Raw genomic sequence first — 22,030 nt, 5'->3', positions numbered from 1 at the left:
AATACTGCAAGGACACTGCTCGCGATCCTGATCACTGCGGCGATTGCGGCCGCCGATGCCCCTACGGGCTCCTGTGCTGCGGCGGGGAGTGCACGGACGTCCGCGACGATCCCGATCACTGCGGTTCGTGCTACAGTCGATGTTCGGCGGGGATTAGGTGTAGCTTTGGGATGTGTGGCTATAGCAATTGATGATTTAATTGCCATGCATGCAAATATTGGTTGGTCTCTCCCAAGTTGAAGTGTTCATGATGAACATAGTGAGATAGCACTGTGTTAATGTCGCAAAATAAATGATGTTTTTAGAGCTGTGAATTGGTATATATTCAGATTTATTTGGTTACCTTTTGATCGTCATAAATAATCTATCTGTGTTGCTTAATCTGAAGATTATTTGCTCTTAAAAGAAAATTTGATTTATGTGAGTAATCTTCATCTAAGCTTAGCCCTTTTTTCTTTTTTTTTTTGAAAAACAACTTCCTAATAAGTTCCCTAATGAGAAACAGAAAATAATGTTAACTTTCTCTAAGAAGGTTAGTGATTTATCTTATTATAACAAAGGTAAGAACGTACTAAACTTACCTAAACTATAGCATATTTTGAAATGAGCACAAGTACTTAAAATTTTAATTTTACTACCTCATCTTTTTATGTCTTCGAACATAAAATAATTTGAAGTTTCAATACCGCGCTTCGAATTGATTAGGGAGATTATATCTGTTCAGGATGGTGGTGAAAATGCATTCATCTATATAAATACTTAGGGCCCATTAGGTTCACGGTTTATAATATTCTGGTGATCCACCATATTTTCTATTAAAAATATTCAAACCATTACAATTCAATTTAAGTTGGGTGATTGTAAAATGTATTAACAAAATAGCAGAAACATTATAGATTTTTAGGTGTTAGGAATACTAAATTATTATGGATTAAAAGGTATTCTCATTTTCATGCGTGATAGAAACTATTAGTAGCCCATTAATAAAAATATACTGGTTCTTAACAACCTCCTAATCCAAGTGGCTTAACAAGTTAATAACAAACTTGTCATTCCAGATATAAAATATAGAATATTTTCGGAATATTATAAGCCTTGAACCAAACGAAACAGCTCCTTAGAATTAAAATTTTGTTGTGTAGTTTTTATTATTCTCTCAAACTATAGCAGTTTTATCGTTTTTTTGAACCACTTTATTCAAATAACACTTTTGCAGAAACTTCGGTTAAGTTAGAAAGGCAACTATCCGTTATCTTTAAACTTTGACAAAAGATAACTAATCATCACACCACTGCCTAATCTGAGATTGAGCACACCAGGTTTTGAAAGTGATAGATCAACTACAATGTTCAGTTTCTTTTCTACACTTGCAACTTTGGACTCTCCAATTGTTTAAACTTTTTTTTTTTTGGCTGCATATATGAGCATGTAATTATGTCAAGGTACAAGAGCATCAAAGTTGGGTATTTGGTCTCACCAATATGTTATGCTTTGATTCTGCTGACCTAATCATATAAATCATGCATGAAGTTGTTTTCTTTTTCTTCTGGCCCATGCATTGATGTGTTTCATTCATTATCACAAGTATCAAAATGAGGTTTAAAAAAAAAAATCTATGAAAATCTCTCTAGCAATGTTAGGGCTGTTGATTTAAACCCTGCTGCTAACATATTGTTTGATTTTAGAAAACCCTTTTATATAGTAATATTATTCTTGAGGAAGATGTATTTATACAAGTATAGCCACTTCTCAAACCCTTCAAATGCAAATAGTTGATGGACAAGGGTAAGGATTTATCCTGACCTAATCAAAAGTAGAATAGTTTGGTTGTGCATGAACAAGTTTCTACCTAAAGATCCACAAGGAATATTAAGTGTAGAGATTAGAAGGACAAGCAATTGGGGTTCTTAGCAGTAAAAATTATGAAGGACAAGGTTGAGAACTTGAGTTCAAGTCCAATACTGAAAGTACTCAATAAGGTTCAAGTATAGAGGACCAAACTTTCCATTCTCAGAAAATGGAGAGACCAAAGAAGAAAAAAGAGAGTGATTTAAAGTTGGGAAATGGATGGATAGTTTTAACATTATCCTAACAAGTAATACTATCTATACACTCCAAAATGGATGTACATCATATATCCTATTCATCTTAGATGAGGTGTCTATACTTAGCATTTTTCTTCGAACAATGCTATCGGTACACTCTTTACACTCTCTTCATCCAAGAATTATTATTTTTAACTTATCATGTAACGCCCCCAATAGTCCCACATCGGATGGGATACTGATTCCGATTAGTTTATATGAGACCTACACGCTAGTAATAATAACTGGGCTTAAGCATTTTTGGGCCGGTGGTTGGGCCCAACGAGTTATTGTTGCTAGTGGGCTGGGTCGTTACATTTGGTATCAAAGCCGGTTCACCAGCTGGACATGTGTGGCGAATCTCGGCTGAGCCAAGGTCTGGATGACGGGCTAGCGAGACGAGTCTCACATCGCCTGGTGATCTTGGGCAGTGTGTGTGATTGGACTGACGAGGACGTCAGGACCTTAACGAGGGGAGTCTGTGACACCCCAATAGTCCCACATCGGATGGAAAAGGGGTTGTCGTTGGATTTATAAGAGACTTAGACACTAGTAATAATAACTGAGCTTAAGCATTTTGGGCCGGTGCTTGGGCCCAACGAGTTATTGTTGCTAGCGGGTCGGATCGTTGCAATTGGTATTAGAGACGAATACTAGCCGAAAGTGTGAGAACTAAGTGCTATGCGGGACAAAGTGCTACACCAACGGGTTTGAACCCGTAGGAGCCACCTCTAAAATCTCACATCGCCTGGTAATGGTCCTTGGTTTGGACCCGACGAGGACGTCAGGGTCTAAACAGGGGGAGTTTGTAACGCCCCCAATAATCCCACATCGGATGGGATACTGATTCCGATCAGTTTATATGAGACCTACACGCTAGTAATAATAACCCGGCTTAAGCATTTTGGGCCGATGGTTTGGGCCCAACAAATTATTGTTACTAGCGGGTCGGGTCGTTGCATATCACATCAACTTTTTTTCTTAAACTAATAACTATTTGAATTTTTATAGACTCTGCGATGAGGGTGTAAGATATATAGATCCCATTTTCAGACGCGCAAGTAGAATTTTTCCTTTTCGTTATCATGATATTGGCATATTTCAACTTAGTCTCCATACAATCACAATATTTCATCCCCTTGCAATCAAAGGTAAAATAGTAGTACATGAAAAAGCTCAGGGACTAAAGTGTTTAGGCTTAAATTTGAAGGACTAAATTGCAATTAGGTAAGCGAGTAAACTCAAAATATGCAAAGTTATGGAAGGATAATAGACTAAAAGTTAATTTAGCTCTGCTATAAGATATAGTGTTGTTTAATAAAATACTATTTATATTATTAGAAAAAGCACCACGATGAAATCATCCAGACAACTTCTATAATAAAATCAAAAGCTCCAAGCAAAAGCTTCTTTTGGAGCTTAAAATCTTATCTGAACTAACCGCCACAACAAAAACTCCAAAAATAAAGTTAGAAGTAAAGTCAAACAAACATTAGTAAAAATTAGTGGTTACCAAATACGAAGTCTTAAGCACTTAGAAGAGAAGGAAAGATTAAAAAAAAAAATACTTAGGGTCATTTGGTTCCACAAGCATTACATTTCTGTTTAGTAAACCTTGAATTCTACGTGATCAAACACCACCATAGAAACAATTCTTCCAAATCTATACATATAAATGTTTTGTTTGGTAAGTGAAAAGAAAAAGAAAGATTTACCAGTAATTTCCTTTGAAAGATGGAGTTTGCTACACATAATAAACAATAACAGGAAGGGAGAACTCCATCTGCCAATATACTTCGTCGCATATAATAAAATAAAAAACCAAAACAAAACAAAAGTTAACCAAGCAAGGCCAAGTAGTGTTCTGTGCTTCTCTTTTTTTTCTTTTTTGGTTTCTTTTTATTCTTTTCTCAAGTTCTTTGAGGTGAAAACCACTTTAAGGATCGACTTCTTGCACAACTAGTTTTCCTTTTTTTTCTTTCAAGAAGAAAGAGGATACTGCAAACAAGATAATCGAAGTTCATCCTTAGTGCTTTAAACTTCAGAGAAATGAAAAGAAACTACGGAAAACAAACACAGTAGTGAATGTATCCTTAGAAATCAAGAAACTTCAAGTATCTTACCCTGTCTAATAAAAGCTGGAACATAATATCACTCAAATAGAATTTCATTGAGAGAATGAAATATCAGCACTTCAAGATTCAAGAGGAGAATGCATGTCAGAGTTAGATCTTACTAATTGAAAAGGAAAATGCTTCACCGATGAAAGTTTTACCTGCATGTAAAATGTTCCAGTATCAGATTGGTTGAATCAATGTGCAGAGCCCACAGCACCAGGCAAACTGCACATCACCCTGACAAGTGATAGATCACTTGGCTTACATGCATGTAAAACGTGCACAAGTATAGCATATAACTTGACTGAGTCCAAGAGAGAGAAGCAAATCTCTTACTATATACATCTAAAGCAATCGAACGCGACCAATATTCTGAATAGAAGTCTCTGCTAATTCTCATCGTCAGACTCAAATGATTGCCTGCGCCGCAAAGACTCCAACAAATTGGGGGGCCGCTCACCATTTAGTATTGCACCACCATTGTTGGCAGACTTAACCTTGGGCAAGCTCATCAAAGAGAGGGGAGGGGTCGACGGTTTTCGGTTTACTTCCCTCATCACTGACCTCATGGCTGCTGGTGGTGTTGGACCACCCTCCGTCGCCGCTGCTGGTGATTTGGCCTTCGCAGCAGCAGCATCCTCATGCTTTTGCATATCATAAAGGAGCTCCTTTTGGAGCTGCTTGTCTGCGACGAGTATCTCCTCGATCTCATTCTTGTAGTCCTTGAGGAGAGCTCGAAGGCAATCCATCAGGCAGCCAGTGAGGGGGCTGTTCTTGCTTTCAAGAAGCCGCTTTAGCTCGATGAATATGGGGATGGCAATTTGGATTAGATTTTTCTTTGCTACTTGAGTGACCACCCTCCCTTTTGCAGTTGCTGCAGAACCATTGTTGCTGTCTTCGTCCATCTCAGATGCTTCCGGGCTGCGGTTTGAATGGAGTCTCATCTCTTTGCAGGCGAGAATTTGTAAAGTGTCCTGTTTGCAATGCTCTTTTATCAGACTGGGAAGGACGCATATATCTATGACAACAATTAAGTTTCTGAAGGACTTATATATAAGAATAGATGATTCTGGAGGGATACTAAAAAACATTTTCAGAAAAATGAAAACATCAACAAGCATATACAACAAAATGCTACTTTGAAAATACTAGAATTTAACCTGGAAAATTTTACTGTGTCATGAGCTATTTATCGATAGGAGCGTCACATAATTGTCTACCTGAAATACGGCTTGCCCAGTGATGTCATCAACATCGAGTATGCCATCAGAAGCAGCTGCTAAGATCTCAGCACATAATTTAGCCGAAGTGGCCAAAAGATGCTCAGGTGCCATTTGCCTTAACAAGGAAACATAGATGTGCATCCTTTTCGACCGCGATCTCTCATCGGTGCCTCTGCCACACCAAAAACACTCTTAGCTCTGAATTTCGCAATGTATCACCTCTCATAGCTCAGATGCTTGAAAAATTATGAGACATAAAGATGCCCACATATGTGATTAGAGGCGTAATTTCTTCCATCTCCGTTCATGTACTTACAGATTACCTCCCTTTAAGAAACTAATTCTAATATCTTAGACACAACTTTTTTCGTAAGAAGCTACACTCCTGGGAAAATAAATTGTAGTCTACAGGAGTACATAGGTAATAGAAAACTTCGCAAGGATACATATTTTGAGAGCCTATTTTACCTTATCGCAAAAAGTAGAGGCCCTTGGTATGAACCTGCCTGAGTGTCACTATGCCCAGCATGTACATGGCAATCATTTAGAGCTAAAATCGCTTCTATGAAGCTGTTATATGCCAGAAGTGGTGCCTTAGCTGCCAATAACATACATCATTAATTGACTTGCACAATTACAGAGTAAATTCCAAAAATAAATTTAGAGAGAGTAATACCTTTTAAGATGCTCCCGAATAGGAAATCAGCCAGATGCCTTATCTTTTCAGAATCATCCACCAGAGATGGTAAAAACCGAAGAAAGAGAACCCCTTTCCACTTCACATAGTCTCTCTGGAAACAAGGTTGGGTCTAAGGAACTGTTGCATCACAAAACTTAAATTGCACATATCGCGAGGTAAATACGGATTGAAAAGCATACTTGTAATAATTTTGAAAGTAAGATGAAAGTCTGTCTCCTCACTACTTCACAAGGATCGCGTAATGACATTGTGATTTTATTGATATAACTGCAGAATAGCAATGAAAAAATGAGATCCACTGAAACTATTGCACCCAGTATAAAACTAGCTCAATTTTTATAAAGCATCTTTTGGATTTTGAGTAGGAAACAGTTCTTTCTCGTTTATGCCGAACACTTTCGTCACTACCCCACAACATAAGGTCAGTTTATAAATCAAGTATCGTGACTAAAAGAATTCTAGGAACATTAGAATAAGAGTTCAATAGCAATTGTGGTTTAATTCTCGAAAGTTGTGCTTGAGAGATACCAGTCAACTAATGCCGTGTACCGAACACAAAAATCTGCCATCGCAACCATAATATTATTGCGAAGGGCTGCACAATCACTCCTTTCTAGCTCCTATAACACATAAACAAGCATAAATAAAATTACAATAAGATCATAACATGTTAAGCGCCTATTCGGCCCGACTAGACCTTTTGCAGATGTGCTCTCTGAATAGAGCTATTTGAAAAAACAATAATAGCTTTTTCCATTAAAATCTCTCAACATTTTCTAGGTAAACAAAAGCAGAAACTTCAACTGGAGCTTCTACTTTTGGGACCGAAAATTTCATTTTAAGCCTGATGCCACATCAAGAGATCCAAAGTTCCAGACATTTTTGTCAGTCAAACACCTGGTTTTTGGAATCTTTCAGAAGCTTTTGCTTTTTATAGTAGAGAAATTGTGCCAAAATCCAAGAAAAGTAAGCACTTAGTGCAACTGTTAATTAAGTACCTGCACAAAGAGTGGGATATAACGCTTTGCTAGCTTATCATTGATAAGACATATTTTTGCCATCGTAGCCCATGATTGAACATACAAAGTAGGGGCCACCTCTTTGAATGAAACAGTTAGTCCCACAAGCTTTCTCGGTCTTGGTTCAGAATTTCCTGACGTTATTATAGTATGTACCAAAGGTACAATGCTCTGAAAATCAGCTGATGGGCAAGCTAGAACCAATGACCCAACTGTGAAGACTGCAGTAACTGCTTGTGGCATAGTTTTTGATGCAGATTTTCCTTTCTTGCCCTTCCTCCTGCCACTTAGAGGAGTCAAGAAGTTGTTTTCCTTCTTGCTTTCTGAAACCTCATATATATAGCTGTCAAGAATGTCCACAGCTTTGGATAGCAGCTGCTGCACCCATTTATGCACGAGCTTTTCACCCTCTTTGGGCTTTGTGGCCTTCTTCTTGCATAAAACTTTTAGGGCTTTTACATGAGCATCAACCTATATGTAAACAAAAATAATCAATGCTACAGCCATTAAAGGTGTACTGAATATCATTACTCAATGGATCATGCAGGTGAAGGCCAAATAAAAATCTGCATCCTCGATATAGAGATAGCCAGGTAGGAAAACAGAGAATAAAGTCAAATATGCTTTTTGTTTTTCAAATTGTACACTTGTCGGAATATGTAATGCTCATAGGATAATTTTTTAATAATAAGGTTAACTTAAATGATTTGGGGATAAATAGGAATAGGGTGAGGGACTCCAAGAAACAAAGTAACTGATTATAGAGGTTGGTCCAAATCATAAAATTTTTCATGTTATATAAAAAAAAACAATGTTGCACCAAGAAACAAAAGAAAAACCATCTCTAACTTTACCTTCTGCATTTCGCAGAATAAGGGGGCAATTTTAGTGTGTACACCCCTCTTATACCCTTCCAAGAAGACAAATTTGAATCACGTATGGACCACATTATCATGTAAGTTATCTTAGTCCATTACAAGACAGCATCAAGTATGGAAGGCAGTCATAACCAAATGCCTTATTCATGTAAAGGAACCCTATAATAAGATTACTCTTTTTGTTCAAATTAATACCATAATTCCGGTATGTAAGGATTAATAGAACCCTAACGTGAATTGTAGTGAAAAAAAAAATCATTTGTGGCATGTTCAGTCACCATAACAAACTATTATGCAGATTGGGGATAAAAGTCGTGATGCGAAAACTCAAATACTCTAAAGCTCAAAGAAAAAAAGAAGTTGCAATCAAAAGCTAGTAGTTTCAATAAGCTCCTACTGCTAGCTACCCAGATATGAAGCTTCTCAATAATATGCATGGGGAACTTCCATAGATAAAACGATAACTTGAATTGCAGAGTCAGACAGCAGAAATATTACATGATTATAAAAACGAAAAAAATAAAACAATGTTGTTCGAGTTTACTGTTGTACTTGGTTCAGGTTTTAATATACAGTACATGTTTAGGTTTAAGTTATAAGCAGATGATTCCCATCAATTTGGATGGACCAAATGAGGATGTGTGTAGCTTTACATGCTGGAATTCTAGCAATAGCATTTAAGTTTCAGCAACTAGGAAACAAACATCCTATTATACATATTACATGAGAAAAACTAAAAGGATCTATAGCCCTTGACAAAAGAAACAGTTTGCAGATCCAAAGCTGTACTTTCAGTGAACGTCTATGATTGTTAATTAGCCTACATTGACATGATCCAATAATAAGCACAGAAATTTTCTGTAGATAAAAAATAACTTGATCTGAAAAACCAGAAAGCAAATACATCACGCAAACAACAAAACAACATTATTTGAGCTTGCTGTTGTACTTGGCGCAGGTGCAGATAGAAGTACACATTTTTCTTGATTAATTAGGATTAAGCACAAAGAGGGTGTAGTTTTACAAAATGGATCAAAACTTATAGCATTAAGCTTTAGCCAGCTCGAGTAGTGTAGCATGTTCCACCAAATAGTCATATATATCTTCTACATGAGAGAAAAAAAAAAAAACAAAAGAATACAAGACTATTGAAGTACAGATTTCCATTTAAATTTTGAAGATTACCTCACTTAAGTGCATATTAAAATTCTCAATACGTGCCAGCAAGTTGTGAGCCAACTCAGCAGCAGGTTCGACAGGCAACTCCAGGGAAACATTTGAAATCGCTTCTAAGAGAGAAACACGATCTATAGCCCACGAAGTAGGGTTTTCATCCTGTTTCTCAGGTACTTCACCTTTCTCCTCTTGGATAACATTATCAAGAAGCTGCCAATGATGACAAAGGAACTTCCAGTCTACTGCTTTGGGCGTGAACAATGAGACCTGGGAAAGAAGCCACCAAGCTCCCCTTGGGGCCGTCCACTTCCCTATTGGCATTGAACTTCTTAAGCATAAAGATTCAGAAGTTGTTATGATGTTTTGAAGTGATCTAGCAATTGACGGGCTTAGCCTTTTCTTCTTTCCAAGGCTTGTACATATCTTCTTTACGCATGGAGCCAATTCCCCATTGGAAAACCCCTTTAACAACTCCAATGTACTTTTAGGAAATATCAAATCCCAATCCATTGTATCATCATTCAGTTTCACATTTGCAGCTCGGGAGATTCGATTCAAGACTAATTCAAGAAATAAATTCTCACATTCTTCCTGGATGCTTGTTTCATTATCCACTATCAAGGGTGGGACTGTGTGAAGCCATTCGCTCGTCACTCTACTATCGGGATAACTTCTAAAAACCTTCAAACCAAATGCAAAATCCTACGATGAGTAAGTATCAACCCAAAAGAGTAACGTTGAGCTGGTTGGCTTTGCTGGAACTTATATAAAAGTGTTGATTGAGTAGAGTTGTTTGAATAAGCACTAATGGCTTTCAATATAAATCCTTCCAGCAGCTTTCTGCTTAATCAGAAGCAGCTACTTTAACTTAAAGCCCCTGCTTTTGGGGCCTAAAAGTTCATTTTAGCTTCTGCCCACAGCGAAAGCTTTCAACATTTGTTTCCCAAATGCATTGCTGCTGCATTCTAGAGTAAAGAAACTATTCAAAAGCAAGGTCAAACAAAAAGTTTTAATGCACATAAACACTGAACACAGCATAAAGAGCTCTACCTCTGAAATAGCTGCCAGAGCTGCTTTACGAATACTGACTAGTGGGTCAGAACAAGCTGACCCAATCGTCGTGAGGAGCGATTCATCGACATGCTTTCCAATCAGTGGCATCAACTTTGAGATTAGCAAAAGTGCTGCCCTCCTCACTGCAGATTTATCATCAACACACCTCCTCCTCAATAGCTTGCTAAAACCACCATTCCCTACTCCCATTATCTCCCGCAGTGCTTCTCGCTTCTCTTCATCCTCTGGAAGCAAACCCGCTACTTGAGAAAGATTCATCAAAGCCCTAGCTCGGATAGCTCCGACCGAATCGGAGCACCGCTTTACTAATGCCTCCAAGCATCCCGACACCCAATTGGCACCCACAGCTTCCCCAGAAACCTTCAGCAAAAATGGGTCAGGCAGAGACATCAAGAGTGCTGGAATGAGATCAACAGCTACTAATCTAAGCTGAGTCTTCCCTTCTGTCATCTTAACCACATATTCAGCGAACCCAATCCGATCCTCATCCACCATAGAACGGAGAATCTCCATAATAGAGTCCACAGCACAAGCTCTGGGCTCGGCTTTCTCTGGCGCCTTCATGGCCAAGAACCGTGGGAGGTACACTAAAGCCCTCCTCACCCCTTCATTCTCCCGGCTCAAAGGCGCCACCTTTTTGGTAACAAACCCGACGGCGGCTGCCCTAATGGGGGATTTCGTAGGAGAGAGGATGATCGGGGCAAGGGAACGAAGAACCTCGGCTGCCGTGGCAGTCGGATCACCATGTTCAGGCCTTGAGAGTAGAATTTGGAGTATAAGGAAGCAGCGATCCGAAAGGCGATGCTGTGATGTTAGGATGGTGGTAAGAGTCTCGATTAAGGACTTGCGGGCGTCCGGGAATTCGGCGAGGCGGAGGCGGCAAAGCACGGTGGCGAGGAGGTCAAGAACCCGGGGGAGGAGGTCGCCGAGCTCGGGGTGGGGATCGGCGGGTGGGGATTTCGATGGTTTTCTCTTACGGAGATGCTTGCTGGGGGAAGAGNAAACGGAAAAATGCTTTGCTCGATCGCCATAGCATTTGTGCATGTAAATAGAATGACACATCCATACAATCAATTAACACATACAATCAACCGATCTTTTCAATGTGTTGTTTAATATATCGTTCTTATTTGTATTGCCTTATTGGATTATAGCGATTCGCTGTAAGTTAGTTGGATGGCATATTACATTCCTGAATGCGTGTGTACTACAAATCTACACGTACTGTCGCCTCAAGCGTATAAAAAGGACACTTTCATATAAAGTTTGGTGTATTAGAAGATGAGGGATAATGGGGTGATAAGTCGAGGACTGATCTCTTACCTAACTAAGAAGGCTTACGAGTCGAATTTAAGATGATATTAAAAATTTAGAACAAATTATCATTAAATTGAGAGAGAGAGAGAGAGAGAGAGAGAGAGAGAGAGAGAGAGAGAGAGAGATGATCGCGGTTACACTTGTTAGGAATTTACATATAAATTGTTTTCTGTGAAATAAAAATCATGAGTTTGCAAAGTTATATAGAACTATAGAGTGCTTGACCCGCTCAAAAGAGGGAGTAGAGAGGGAGAATATTACCTTTTAGGGGTTTTTTTTGCATTTAGCCCCCTAAAAAATACAAAATTATAAACAACTCCAGTAAATTTATATTTACATAAATAGCCATTTTCTTGTCAGGCAAGTACTTAGGTGGCATTTTTAAATTGAACTTGGTAATTCAATCATCGTGTGTTAAATATAGTGATTGAATCACATTCTTATTTTTTGTATTTTTTTTCATCCTTAAGTAAAAAAAGAGAAACTAGAGTGTGAATATGAACACAGTGATTCATTCACTGTGTTCAACTTAAAAATGTGATACTTATGTGGTAAGAAGATGGCCATATATATAAATATAAATTTATTAGAGTCATTTGTTAAAAAAAAATTCTTTTTGAGACGGACTAAATGCAAAAAAAGCCCCACCTTTTATAGTGGGATAATCTCATATGCATTCCTATTATGTTTCACAATTTTGGCTTCATTCATCCCTGTAAAAATTTTAAATGTTAAATATTAAATATATCACCCTAATGCTTCAAAACATACAAATTTATTCCTAATGTTTACCATTATGACGATTATGCCCTTGTAAAGTTTTTTTTTTCCCCAAAAAAAGTTATTCAGGATTCACAATTTTATGGTTGACGTGGGATGATATAAAATTTAGAATAAAATTATTAAAAATAATAAATAAGTTCAATAAAATTAAAATCTAATTATTCAAGTAGAGTAGAGCTACTATGCTATCAGAAGTATAGAGAATCTAGTGCTTCCGATTTTTTGGCCCTTAGATTAACCCCTTTGGTCGTTTCTAACTTTTGGATTAGTACTATTACCTTGTAGAGATCACTCAGCCCTGGGGACACTACTCAACTCTGGGGGGACCACAATTATCCCAACCATATAATTTTTAATCCAATGGTCAAAAAGTTGGAAGCATCAGGTTTTCTATATTTTCGATAGTATAGTAGCTCTACACATTCAAGTATAGAATAATTATTTGGTAGAAAAGAGTTAAAACTTAATTGATCTATTAATGTGAGGAGTATGTTTGTAAATTATATAATGGGAATCTCCAAACATTTTTACCATTTGGTGGGTAAAAAAGTGCATGAGAAACTCCACAATGGGTCATTTTGAAATATGCCCTTTTGATCCACGCCTATTCAACTTCTAAATAATATCACACTCTGTGCATCATAATGAGTCAGTTGTAATATTTTTTTTTTTTATTTTATGATTCCACTGAAAAATACAAAAATAAACCTTAATACCAAACATATTCTTAATTGGTCCAAACTTTATGCGGCAATTTCTATGTTTGCAAATTATATAATGTAGAAATCTCCATACATTATAAAAAAGTGCATGAGAAATCCCACAACAGGTCATTTTGAAATATGCCCTTTTATATTCAACTTGTAAATAATATCATATCAAACTTGTAAATAATATCATATCACACTCTGTACATCATAATAAGTCGGTTATAATATTTTTCCTTTTTATGATTCCACTTAAAAATACGAGAATAAACCTTAATACCAAACAAATCCTTAATTGGTCCAAACTTTATAAACAATTCAAACTACTAGGCTTATCCCACTCTAAAAAGAATGACTTCAAAGGCCAAATATGATATCACACTCTATACATCACAATAAGTTGGTTATAATTATATTTTTTTTAAGATTCCACTAAAAAATGCAAAAATAAGTCATAATACCAAACAGATCCTTAGTCGGTCCAAACTTTACAAGACAATTCAAACTATTAGGCTTACTTATCCCACTCTAAAAAATGACCTCAAAGGCCAAATATGATATCTCCCTTCCAGACATTTTATATCAAACTCCTCAACTTTCAAATTTTTTTTACTAACTAAAACAAATATACTGAACAAAATATTAATGCATCTAAACAGAGCCTTAGTTTAGCATCTACACTAGTCTAATCTGGTAATTGTTATTTTAGGCGAATTGTCGCCCACATTGAAGTTACAATAGTGAAGAACAATGTCAACAAAACTCGAAACTCAAATACCCCCCTTTACTAATATTATTTATAAATGGCACTTTAACATTACCAACATTCAACAAATATAGTATTGTATCAAACAAATATCCAAGAGATTTGATGGAGAAGATGCATGTATACACATAAGGTGGGTTTTGTTTTCACACACTCACAAAGCTACAAGGTAACAGAGAACCCGTAAAATCGCAACGGCCTCGCTCAATACTGATCTCGTCGGGCGACAAAATTTGATATACAACACTTCGGAACAATTTCTATATCTGGAGCAGCAATGTAGCCAGGAAAGGCACCATCAAAATGATCGATCGCAGGTGGAAAACACGAAAAGAATTAGAATATGTTTAAAAAATAATTAATCACAACAACGCTTTACTGTGGTCACACTGTGGTTGCTTGCCCTTGCAATATCTCGCGCAGATCACACAAATGTTGTGCCCATAGCCCATTTTAAAAGAGCTCTTCGGAGTTGAACTTGTTCCATGCTTCCTGTTTGAGACAAAAGGATTTTATCTCCTTAAATGCAAGGATCTAAAGCTAATTTTAGTTGAGTTTTTTTTTGATAAGTAACCGACGGCGTAATTTTGAACTAAACCAAGATGCGCAATTAGAGGAGAATAGAATAAAACAGCATACGAATCTTGATGACTACGTCTAAAGTTTGGTTGCGGATACAGCTCAATCTAGTGAGATAGGCCAAGATACCGATTCAATTTTTGTGAAAAAGATTGTGGAAGCAACTGAAGAGAGAAATTTTGAGCTGGACGCACACCTTGAGAAGATCAAACACCTTCTCTGCAACATATTTCTGCTGAAGAGTTGCACCCTTTTGTTGCACCTTATCAGGATGAATGCACAGTGTAGCTTTCCTGTATACCTTTTTCACGGCAGCAGCCGTAATCAGATCGGTCAATGATACGGGTTGCCAGCCACATTCAGGCCAAAGTACCTGCTTGCAAATTACATTTCTTTTAAAAGATGAAATGACAAAAGAGATTTTTTTAAAAAAAATAAAATCTAGTGTAGAAAATAGAATAATACTAGCAAAGTATAAATTAAGAAAAAGTTAATAGAGGAGCTTCTGAGTTCGGCAAGAAACCCTATTAAGTTAAAAAAAAAAAAAAAAAAAAAAAAAAAAAAAAAAAAACTAGGTAACATTCCTGTGACATTCCAGAAAAATACTAGGTAACATTTGGGAAAAAGTTATATGTGTATTATCTGCAGAGGCCACTGAAATATTGTACGTCAACATACAATTGATAACTTTGGCCGTGTTTGAACCCGCTTCTGATTTCTAATTTTAGAATAAACCATTTGTTCTGCAAAAAAGTATCAAGGTCTAGAGCTAGCAAAGCTGAAATGAGGTTTTCGACCAATTGTTCTGATGTCAGCTTTTCTAAATTTAGAATAAACCATTTGTGCTGCAAAAAAGTACAGTATCAAGTGCTAGCAAACATGAAATGAGGTTTTAGATCCTTTAAGTAGCAGCTCCAATCAGAAGCTTCAGCTCATAGATTCAGCAGATATCAGTAGGACATTACTGAAAAGATATTAGGACTTCAGCCAAAGCACTTAACATAGAAGCTCTAGTTGGGCCAAACAAGCCCTAAGACATGTACATGCTATAACATAGTATTAGTTTGAAGTGGTGCTTAAAGGGCGTATGAAAATAAATGTCTCCTAATATGATATGCCCAACAAGTGACATGAACCACTCCTAGGAGATGTCTAGTTTGTGAGATACCCAACTCCAAAGAAAGGTCACTAGAGTGCAAAAAGATATCACAATCCTATTTATTACATTATTATACAAGAAAAAAAGGATGAGAGATGAAAATTGTGATAGCATAATATATATGTGTGTGTGTGTGTGTGTGTGTGCGCGCGTGTGACAGAAAAAAAAATGTACAGGAAGAGAGAAGGGACAACTCAAACTATAAAAGATTACCGACTCACATAATGCAATGTTGATAGCAAGGCACGTAAGTTGCCTTCTTTCCCAGCAGCCCAACGCTTTATCTCAAAGTCTAGAGTTTCAGCTATCCTCTGAAATCAGCATAGAGCACTATTAGAGAACACACGAACGAATAGAAAAGATAAAATAGTCATCAAGAAATTAAGTTATATATTGTAAGTAAAGACATTGTTTCAATTATGTAATTTTCTTCAAAGCTCCAAAACAAATTAACTACACATTACATCAGAACAGAAGGCTTACATGTCTTTCGGTCTGTTCCCTTTGAGTTTGCATATCTCTCTCATTTTTCTCAGCCAGAGCTTTTGCCTAACAATAAGCAAGAAGTACAGCAGCATAATTAAAAGCAGCTACAGTAACATGAAAGAAAATAAATAAATTTAAAAAATACCGCTCTTTCAAGGGTTCTTTGATGACGTTCAAATCTAGCTCTCCTTCTTTCTTCATTCTCTCCTTCAACCTCTTGAAATTCTCCAGAGGATGGAGGGGCTAAAGAGAACAAGACTGTCAGCTAAACAGTGAATCCCAGCCAACAAGGGTAGATGTAGAAATCACACAATAAATTACCTCCAAATATAGAACTGAGGTCATCAACAATATTTGTTGTAGATGATGATGTCTTCCTAGTGTTGGGAACTGAACCAGAAGATGTACTTCGTGACACATCAGAACTTCCTCTAGTTTGAGCTTGAGAGTTAAACAAAGTGTCCTGAAATAGTAAGTTATTAAATAATAATACGTTGAAATTGAACTTCATATTGCAGTTATTCAGTATGTCCTCACCGATGCACTGCTTGCCCGAAACCCAGTACCAAAGAATGATTCGAGGTCATTCTCAGCTTTTTGCATCTTTTCTCTTGCAGCAGCCGCTGCCCTCTGTCTAGCTTCAGCAGAAGCTCTTTCTACAGCTGCTCTCTCGGCTCTCTGCCGTGCTTCTGCAGCAGCTCTCTCCACAGCAGCCCTTTCAGCAGCAGCTTTCTCCCTAGCTCCTGCAGCTTTTTCCCTAGCTCCTGCAGCAGCCCTTTCTCTCGCTTCAGCAGCAGCTCTCTGCCGTGCTTCTGCAGCAGCTCTCTCAACAGCAGCCCTTTCAGCAGCAGCTCTCTCCCTAGCTTCTGCCGCAGTTCTTTCCCTAGCTTCCTCCGCAGCTATTTCCCTAGCTTCGGCTTCAGCCTTTGCAGCTCTTTCCCTAGCTTCTGCAGCAGCTCTTTCTCTAGCTTCTGCAGCAGCCTTTCTAGACTCCGCTGCTGCTCTTTCACGTGCTTCTGCAGCTGCCCGCTGTACTGCAGCTCGCTCTGCTCTTAGGCGAGCTTCAGCAGCTGCTCTTTCCCGTGCCTCCCTTGTAGCCCTCTCCACAGCTTGTCTGGCCCTCTCTCTTTCCCTTTTCTCTCTCTCCTTTTCAAGTCTCTTTTGCTCTTCCCTTTCTCTCTCTTCTTTTTCTCGTTGCAACCTTTCTTGCTTCTCTCTTTCTTCCAGATCATGTGTATCTCTTTCTTTATGTGTGAATTCTGTACTTTCAGCAGCTGCAGATGCCGCCATAGATGAATTTTTCTCAATTTCTTCCTCATAAGCAAACTTCTGAGGCTTAACCATGACAAAATCATCTAGTTCATCTAGTGGAGCCACTCCTGATTTCTTCTCTGAGTCTCTTTGGTAACTATCTCTTAGACTAGTTTGTGAGAAATATTTATTCTCTTTCCTTTTTGCATTTGCATCAAATGACCTAAGTGGTGGTGGGAGCCGTGAAGGTGGTGGAGCACTCGTGGGTTGTGTGAAGAGAGGAATTTCAGCAACTGTAAGCCATACGTCATCTTCTGTTTCAGAATGTTCGTTAGACTTTGGCAATTGTTCTGAATTTTGAACACCACTGGTGGTAACATATTCGTTGGAATCTGAAAACTTAGCAGACAGCACATCAGGGGTGATATTTTCAAAAGAGTCCATTGAAGATCCTTGAAACAATTCTTTGCGAGTAAAATTATGTACAGGGCTTGAGTCTCGTATGTTGTTTGGGGGGCTTCTCTCCTTTGGCTTGTTATTCACCTCAGAAGTAAAGAAGGGCACTGATTTTGAGAGACCATCAAAATCATTTGAAGTATCAAAATTCCCACCACCGGTTGTAGAAGAGGTGTCCACGTTACGCTGCACTGGATCAGCAAACAACCCGGAGGATGAATATGCTGAAGTAGAAGCTGTTTTCAATACATCGAAGGGATCATCTGCCATGCTGCCGCTTGGCTTAGCTGATGGAACAGCAGGTTTCTGTTCATTAGTCCGAGGAGCTTCCCTGCAAAAGAACTTTCAACTTCACAAAAATAACACCAACAAATACGGTAGCAATTAAAAAGCAGGGAAGTACAAGAGCTGAAAACAACAAAACCATCAAACTTTACCAATGCAAAACAGGAACTTGAAGGGCTAATAGAGGAAGGAAATATTAGACATCTCAGGAGTGACAGTGTCACAATTGGGGAAGCAACATGTAGAGAAGCCAAGAAATCTTAAGAAGGTCATAGTAAACTAATGTGTTATGAATTAAGTTTGGGATAGAGTGAACACTAAAACATTCAGAAAGAGAAGAAGAGAGAAATTAGAATGAAAAAAGGGAGAAACAATGGAAGCAGCAATAGAGAAGAGGATTAGCTGAAGAACCCTTATGGCTAGCTAGAAAAGACTCAATTTACCATCTTAATGGACATTATCACCGAATCTCCTTCGCTAGATGCATGAAGAAGTCACCAGATTGAACCAAAAAAAAGTTCTCACCCATTTAGTCTCCAAAATATATGCACCTTTTTCTTTTTTAATAAGTGCCTGTAGCAAAAAAAATTATGTACAAGAGCAGGATTTATTTGACACCATATATGATACAACATTCCTAGTTTTGTTTTAACCTATAACTTTTCTTATTAGGAAAACAAAGGTGTGACCAAACAATCTTCCTGAAATAGTCCCATCAACACCTCTCTAGATAGCACTCTTCTGAAAAATATCAACCAGCCATAAAATATGAATGAAAGCTTATAAGGAAATTCCATAACAAAGGAAATACAACTCAAACTCAAGTATAGCCCAGCAACCCACTAATTGACTCAAATCGGAGAAATGCAAAAGTAATTCGTCAAAATTAACCATTAGGAACAAAATTTAGGCTCAAATTAGTCTTAATTAGACCTAATCGACCTCTACACTATTTTTGTTGAAGCAACTAACAAGACACAAAGCTTATGTGCTTCCACACAACATGAATGATTGCAGGATAACAGTCTGCATATTTCATGTAATTGTATCTGATTTCAGCTCCTTATTGCCTACAAATCTTCCTTAACATAATCCTTCCTCAAACATTCTGTTTAGTACATACACAAACTTTTAACGATCACAAATTAAACATAAATTCCTCAAATATTCTGTTTAGCACATAGACGAACTTTTAAAGATCACAAATTAAACATAAATTCCAACCTCATTATCTAAGAAAATTTACCGCTGAATGGGGATCAGCTACAAAAAAGTGTTAATAAATGCTGAATAGAAGTTCTGGAAGTCTTTTGAACCTCTGTCTTCAAAATGATTAGAAAATCTAATCTATAAACCTAAGGTATGTGGCTAGTTGCAACCAGTCAACAGAGGGGGGTTACTAATGAATCTTGATTCACCAGCCAAACAACTTGGTGCAAACCTGTGAACTGGCCAACCAACTGACGAAGTGATTGAGTAGCCATGCAGCATCAAGGTAGCCTTGGTTCATTGCGGCCTAACAAACCTTTCCACCTTCCTTTTCAGATTCTTACTTAATTTGATTTTTTTTTTTAACTAACAGAAAGTCGTCATACATCAAGTTAGCCTACATACAAAGCGATAATCTGTCAACTACAGCTACTTATGAATCAAGAAGTTGTGTGCAGATTGACTTCAGTTTCTACTGAAACATACATTTCTTCAGTTAAGGTGGCCTCATTCAATCAATGTCATCCACATTTCAATCTAGCGACTACATTGCACCAAACAACAGTGACATTGTTAGTCAATGCCACCGCTACCTATAAGCAAAATGCAAACTCCTAAATCCAGCATAATATATCTAATATGGAAACAGCAGCAAAATACTAGACAGTGTTCATACCAGTTAATTCATGCTTCAATAGTATTAACATCAGGCATAATTCCGTAATTCAAGCTATATGTTTTCAGTGAATCTCAATCAACTGAACCATCAAAAATCAAAACATTGTTAACTAGAATTATAAATTTGACATGGTTCCGCAGCTCAATAAACACAAAACGATAAAAGATTTAACATTTCAGAAACCCTAATTTGAGCTTATAAATTCGAACCTTTTCCGCATAGGAGGGCTACTCCCACCAAATCCAGGTATCAGCTCATCGAACTCGGAGAATTCCGACGCCTTCCTCCCCTCCGACCTCCTATCGCCACCGCCCTTCGTCTCCGGCGCTCCCTTCCCGAGATTCTCGAGGAGATCATCGTACGGAGGGGCCGACGCGGCGTGGCTCGGCCCCGACCGCATCATCGACGCGAAGACGTCGTCGTACGCGACCGAGGAGCTCTTCACCCCGGGGACTCCGCCGAAGATGTCGTCGTCGTATACGGGCTTGTCGAACACCGGCAACGACGAAGCCGATTTCGATCCCGAATCCCCGAACCCGTCGAAGATGGGGCCGATCGCGGGGTCTCCGAGGAGGGGATCGGGTTGGCTCCACCCGGATCTCGGATTGCTCCGCAACGAGGCGGAGGCGGAGGAGGAGGAGGAGGAGGACAGCTTCGACGCGGCCATGGGCGCGGATTTGTCCTGGGGGCGGAAGCCGAAGTCGCGGGCCAGGAGCCCGGGGAACTCGTCCATGGCCCTCCGGCGNGGAGAGAGAGAAAGTGTAGGAGAGGGAGGAAGAGAGAGGAGGAAGGAGACGAGGGGGGGGAGAGAGAGAGAGGGTCGGAGACGAGGGCCCGAGAAATCGCGATTCGGTGCGTGCGAATTCGCGACGAAGAGGTTGTTGTATCAACTCATGGGAAAAATGTACGGAGACCCCCTAACTATTGTACGTTTGAAATGGATCCCTCAAATTTGACTTTTTGCCTTGTAACTTTTGGTTTGAATTTTTTTTAGTTAATTAAGTTAGAAAGTTAGATAAATAATTCAAAGTAAAACTATTAAATTTGATATAATTGTCAATGTATTTGGTAAAATCCCCAAATTATTTGGCTATAATTATTTGAATCCAAAAAATAAACAAATGAAAGGTCTTAACAGACAAAATATCATCTAAGGAGCTTTTTCAGAATTTTTTATAATAAAAGGGTCTCCATATACTTTTACCGCATTTAATCATGGCCTTGTATGATTCAACACAGGTGCCTACGAAAATAATGAAATGAAATTAGCGGTGTGATGTATTTTCAAATGAGGCCGTAAAAAATATATCATAACTAATTTATATTTTTTAATCCTACTTTTTTAGTTGGGTATATCATAATTTTTTTACAATTCTTTCTAAATTAAGTCTTTAGTGTCGTTAGCGTATTTATTATATCTTAGTATTGTGTTGTCCTCTCAGAAGCTTGGTATTGTTTTTTTTTCATAATTTGTTTATTAAGGTTAGCTCTAAATTTGGTGGTTAGAAGCATGATATGTTTTTCCAAGTCGGTAGAGTTGTTCTCATCAAGGGTTTCCGTATTCCTATCCGGAATTGTTTTTTTGAAAATTCTATTATTCCTCAACATATTATTAAAGCTAAATTAGAGAAACCTCTCTGTCAATATCCGTTTTTTCACTTTTCCCTTATGTCATTCAAAAACCTATATTTTATTCTCTTAAAAAAGTAAAAAAATGTTCACAGAAGGGTACGTTGCGACAAAATGATTAAATTACCCCTTATTTTCTTCGGGGTGGGTGTGGACGAAGAGATGGGCGAGGGCGAGGGCGAGGCGGCGGAGGCAGGTGAGGGCGTGTGTGTGGGCATGGACAGAGAGGTGGGCGAGGGAGAGGCGGTGCTGCTGAGGATGAGGAAGGAGAAAGGTTTCGGGGATATTTTGGTTATAAAGATAGGATATAAACGGAATCCTAACAAAACACGGTCAATATAGGTCAAAGTGAACATTTTTAATTTTTTAAGGGGGTAAGGTAGGTTTTTGAATGACAGGAGAGAAAAGTAAGAAAAGCAGGTATTAACAAAAAGATTTTTTGTAATTTAGCCT

At 38.1% G+C, this 22,030-nt stretch overlaps 2 protein-coding genes across 2 annotated transcripts; both read right to left on the bottom strand.

The window, feature by feature from the left end:
* Positions 4,280–11,315, bottom strand: LOC109719285 (condensin-2 complex subunit D3). Its single transcript, XM_020245860.1, has 9 exons — positions 10,248–11,315; positions 9,207–9,878; positions 7,123–7,614; positions 6,653–6,744; positions 6,304–6,391; positions 6,101–6,215; positions 5,893–6,022; positions 5,422–5,596; positions 4,280–5,175 (listed from the first exon to the last, which is right to left on the bottom strand). Exons 1-9 carry the CDS (start codon positions 11,313–11,315, stop codon positions 4,591–4,593), a joined length of 3,417 nt encoding a protein of 1,138 aa, XP_020101449.1. The 3' UTR covers positions 4,280–4,590.
* On the bottom strand, positions 13,842–20,687 carry LOC109719502 (auxilin-related protein 2-like). The gene is made up of 8 exons (XM_020246235.1): positions 20,158–20,687; positions 16,606–18,106; positions 16,390–16,531; positions 16,214–16,311; positions 16,066–16,131; positions 15,804–15,893; positions 14,620–14,796; positions 13,842–14,336 (listed from the first exon to the last, which is right to left on the bottom strand). Exons 1-8 carry the CDS (start codon positions 20,679–20,681, stop codon positions 14,298–14,300), a joined length of 2,637 nt encoding a protein of 878 aa, XP_020101824.1. The 5' UTR covers positions 20,682–20,687; the 3' UTR covers positions 13,842–14,297.

This window comes from Ananas comosus, linkage group 13, assembly GCF_001540865.1.
Source record: "Ananas comosus cultivar F153 linkage group 13, ASM154086v1, whole genome shotgun sequence".
Lineage (NCBI taxonomy): Eukaryota > Viridiplantae > Streptophyta > Magnoliopsida > Poales > Bromeliaceae > Ananas > Ananas comosus.
This window is presented reverse-complemented; position numbering and strand designations above follow the sequence as displayed.

Bases quoted from the DNA above. Each gene is read 5' to 3' on its own strand.
- LOC109719502 (XM_020246235.1), bottom strand. From the start codon at position 20,681: ATGGACGAGTTCCCCGGGCTCCTGGCCCGCGACTTCGGCTTCCGCCCC. The intron at 18,107-20,157 runs GTTCGAATTTAT...GTTCTTTTGCAG, and splicing joins AGCCCTCCTATGCGGAAAAG to GGAAGCTCCTCGGACTAATG. The intron at 16,312-16,389 runs GTAATTTATTGT...TGTTCTCTTTAG, and splicing joins CCTCAGTTCTATATTTGGAG to CCCCTCCATCCTCTGGAGAA.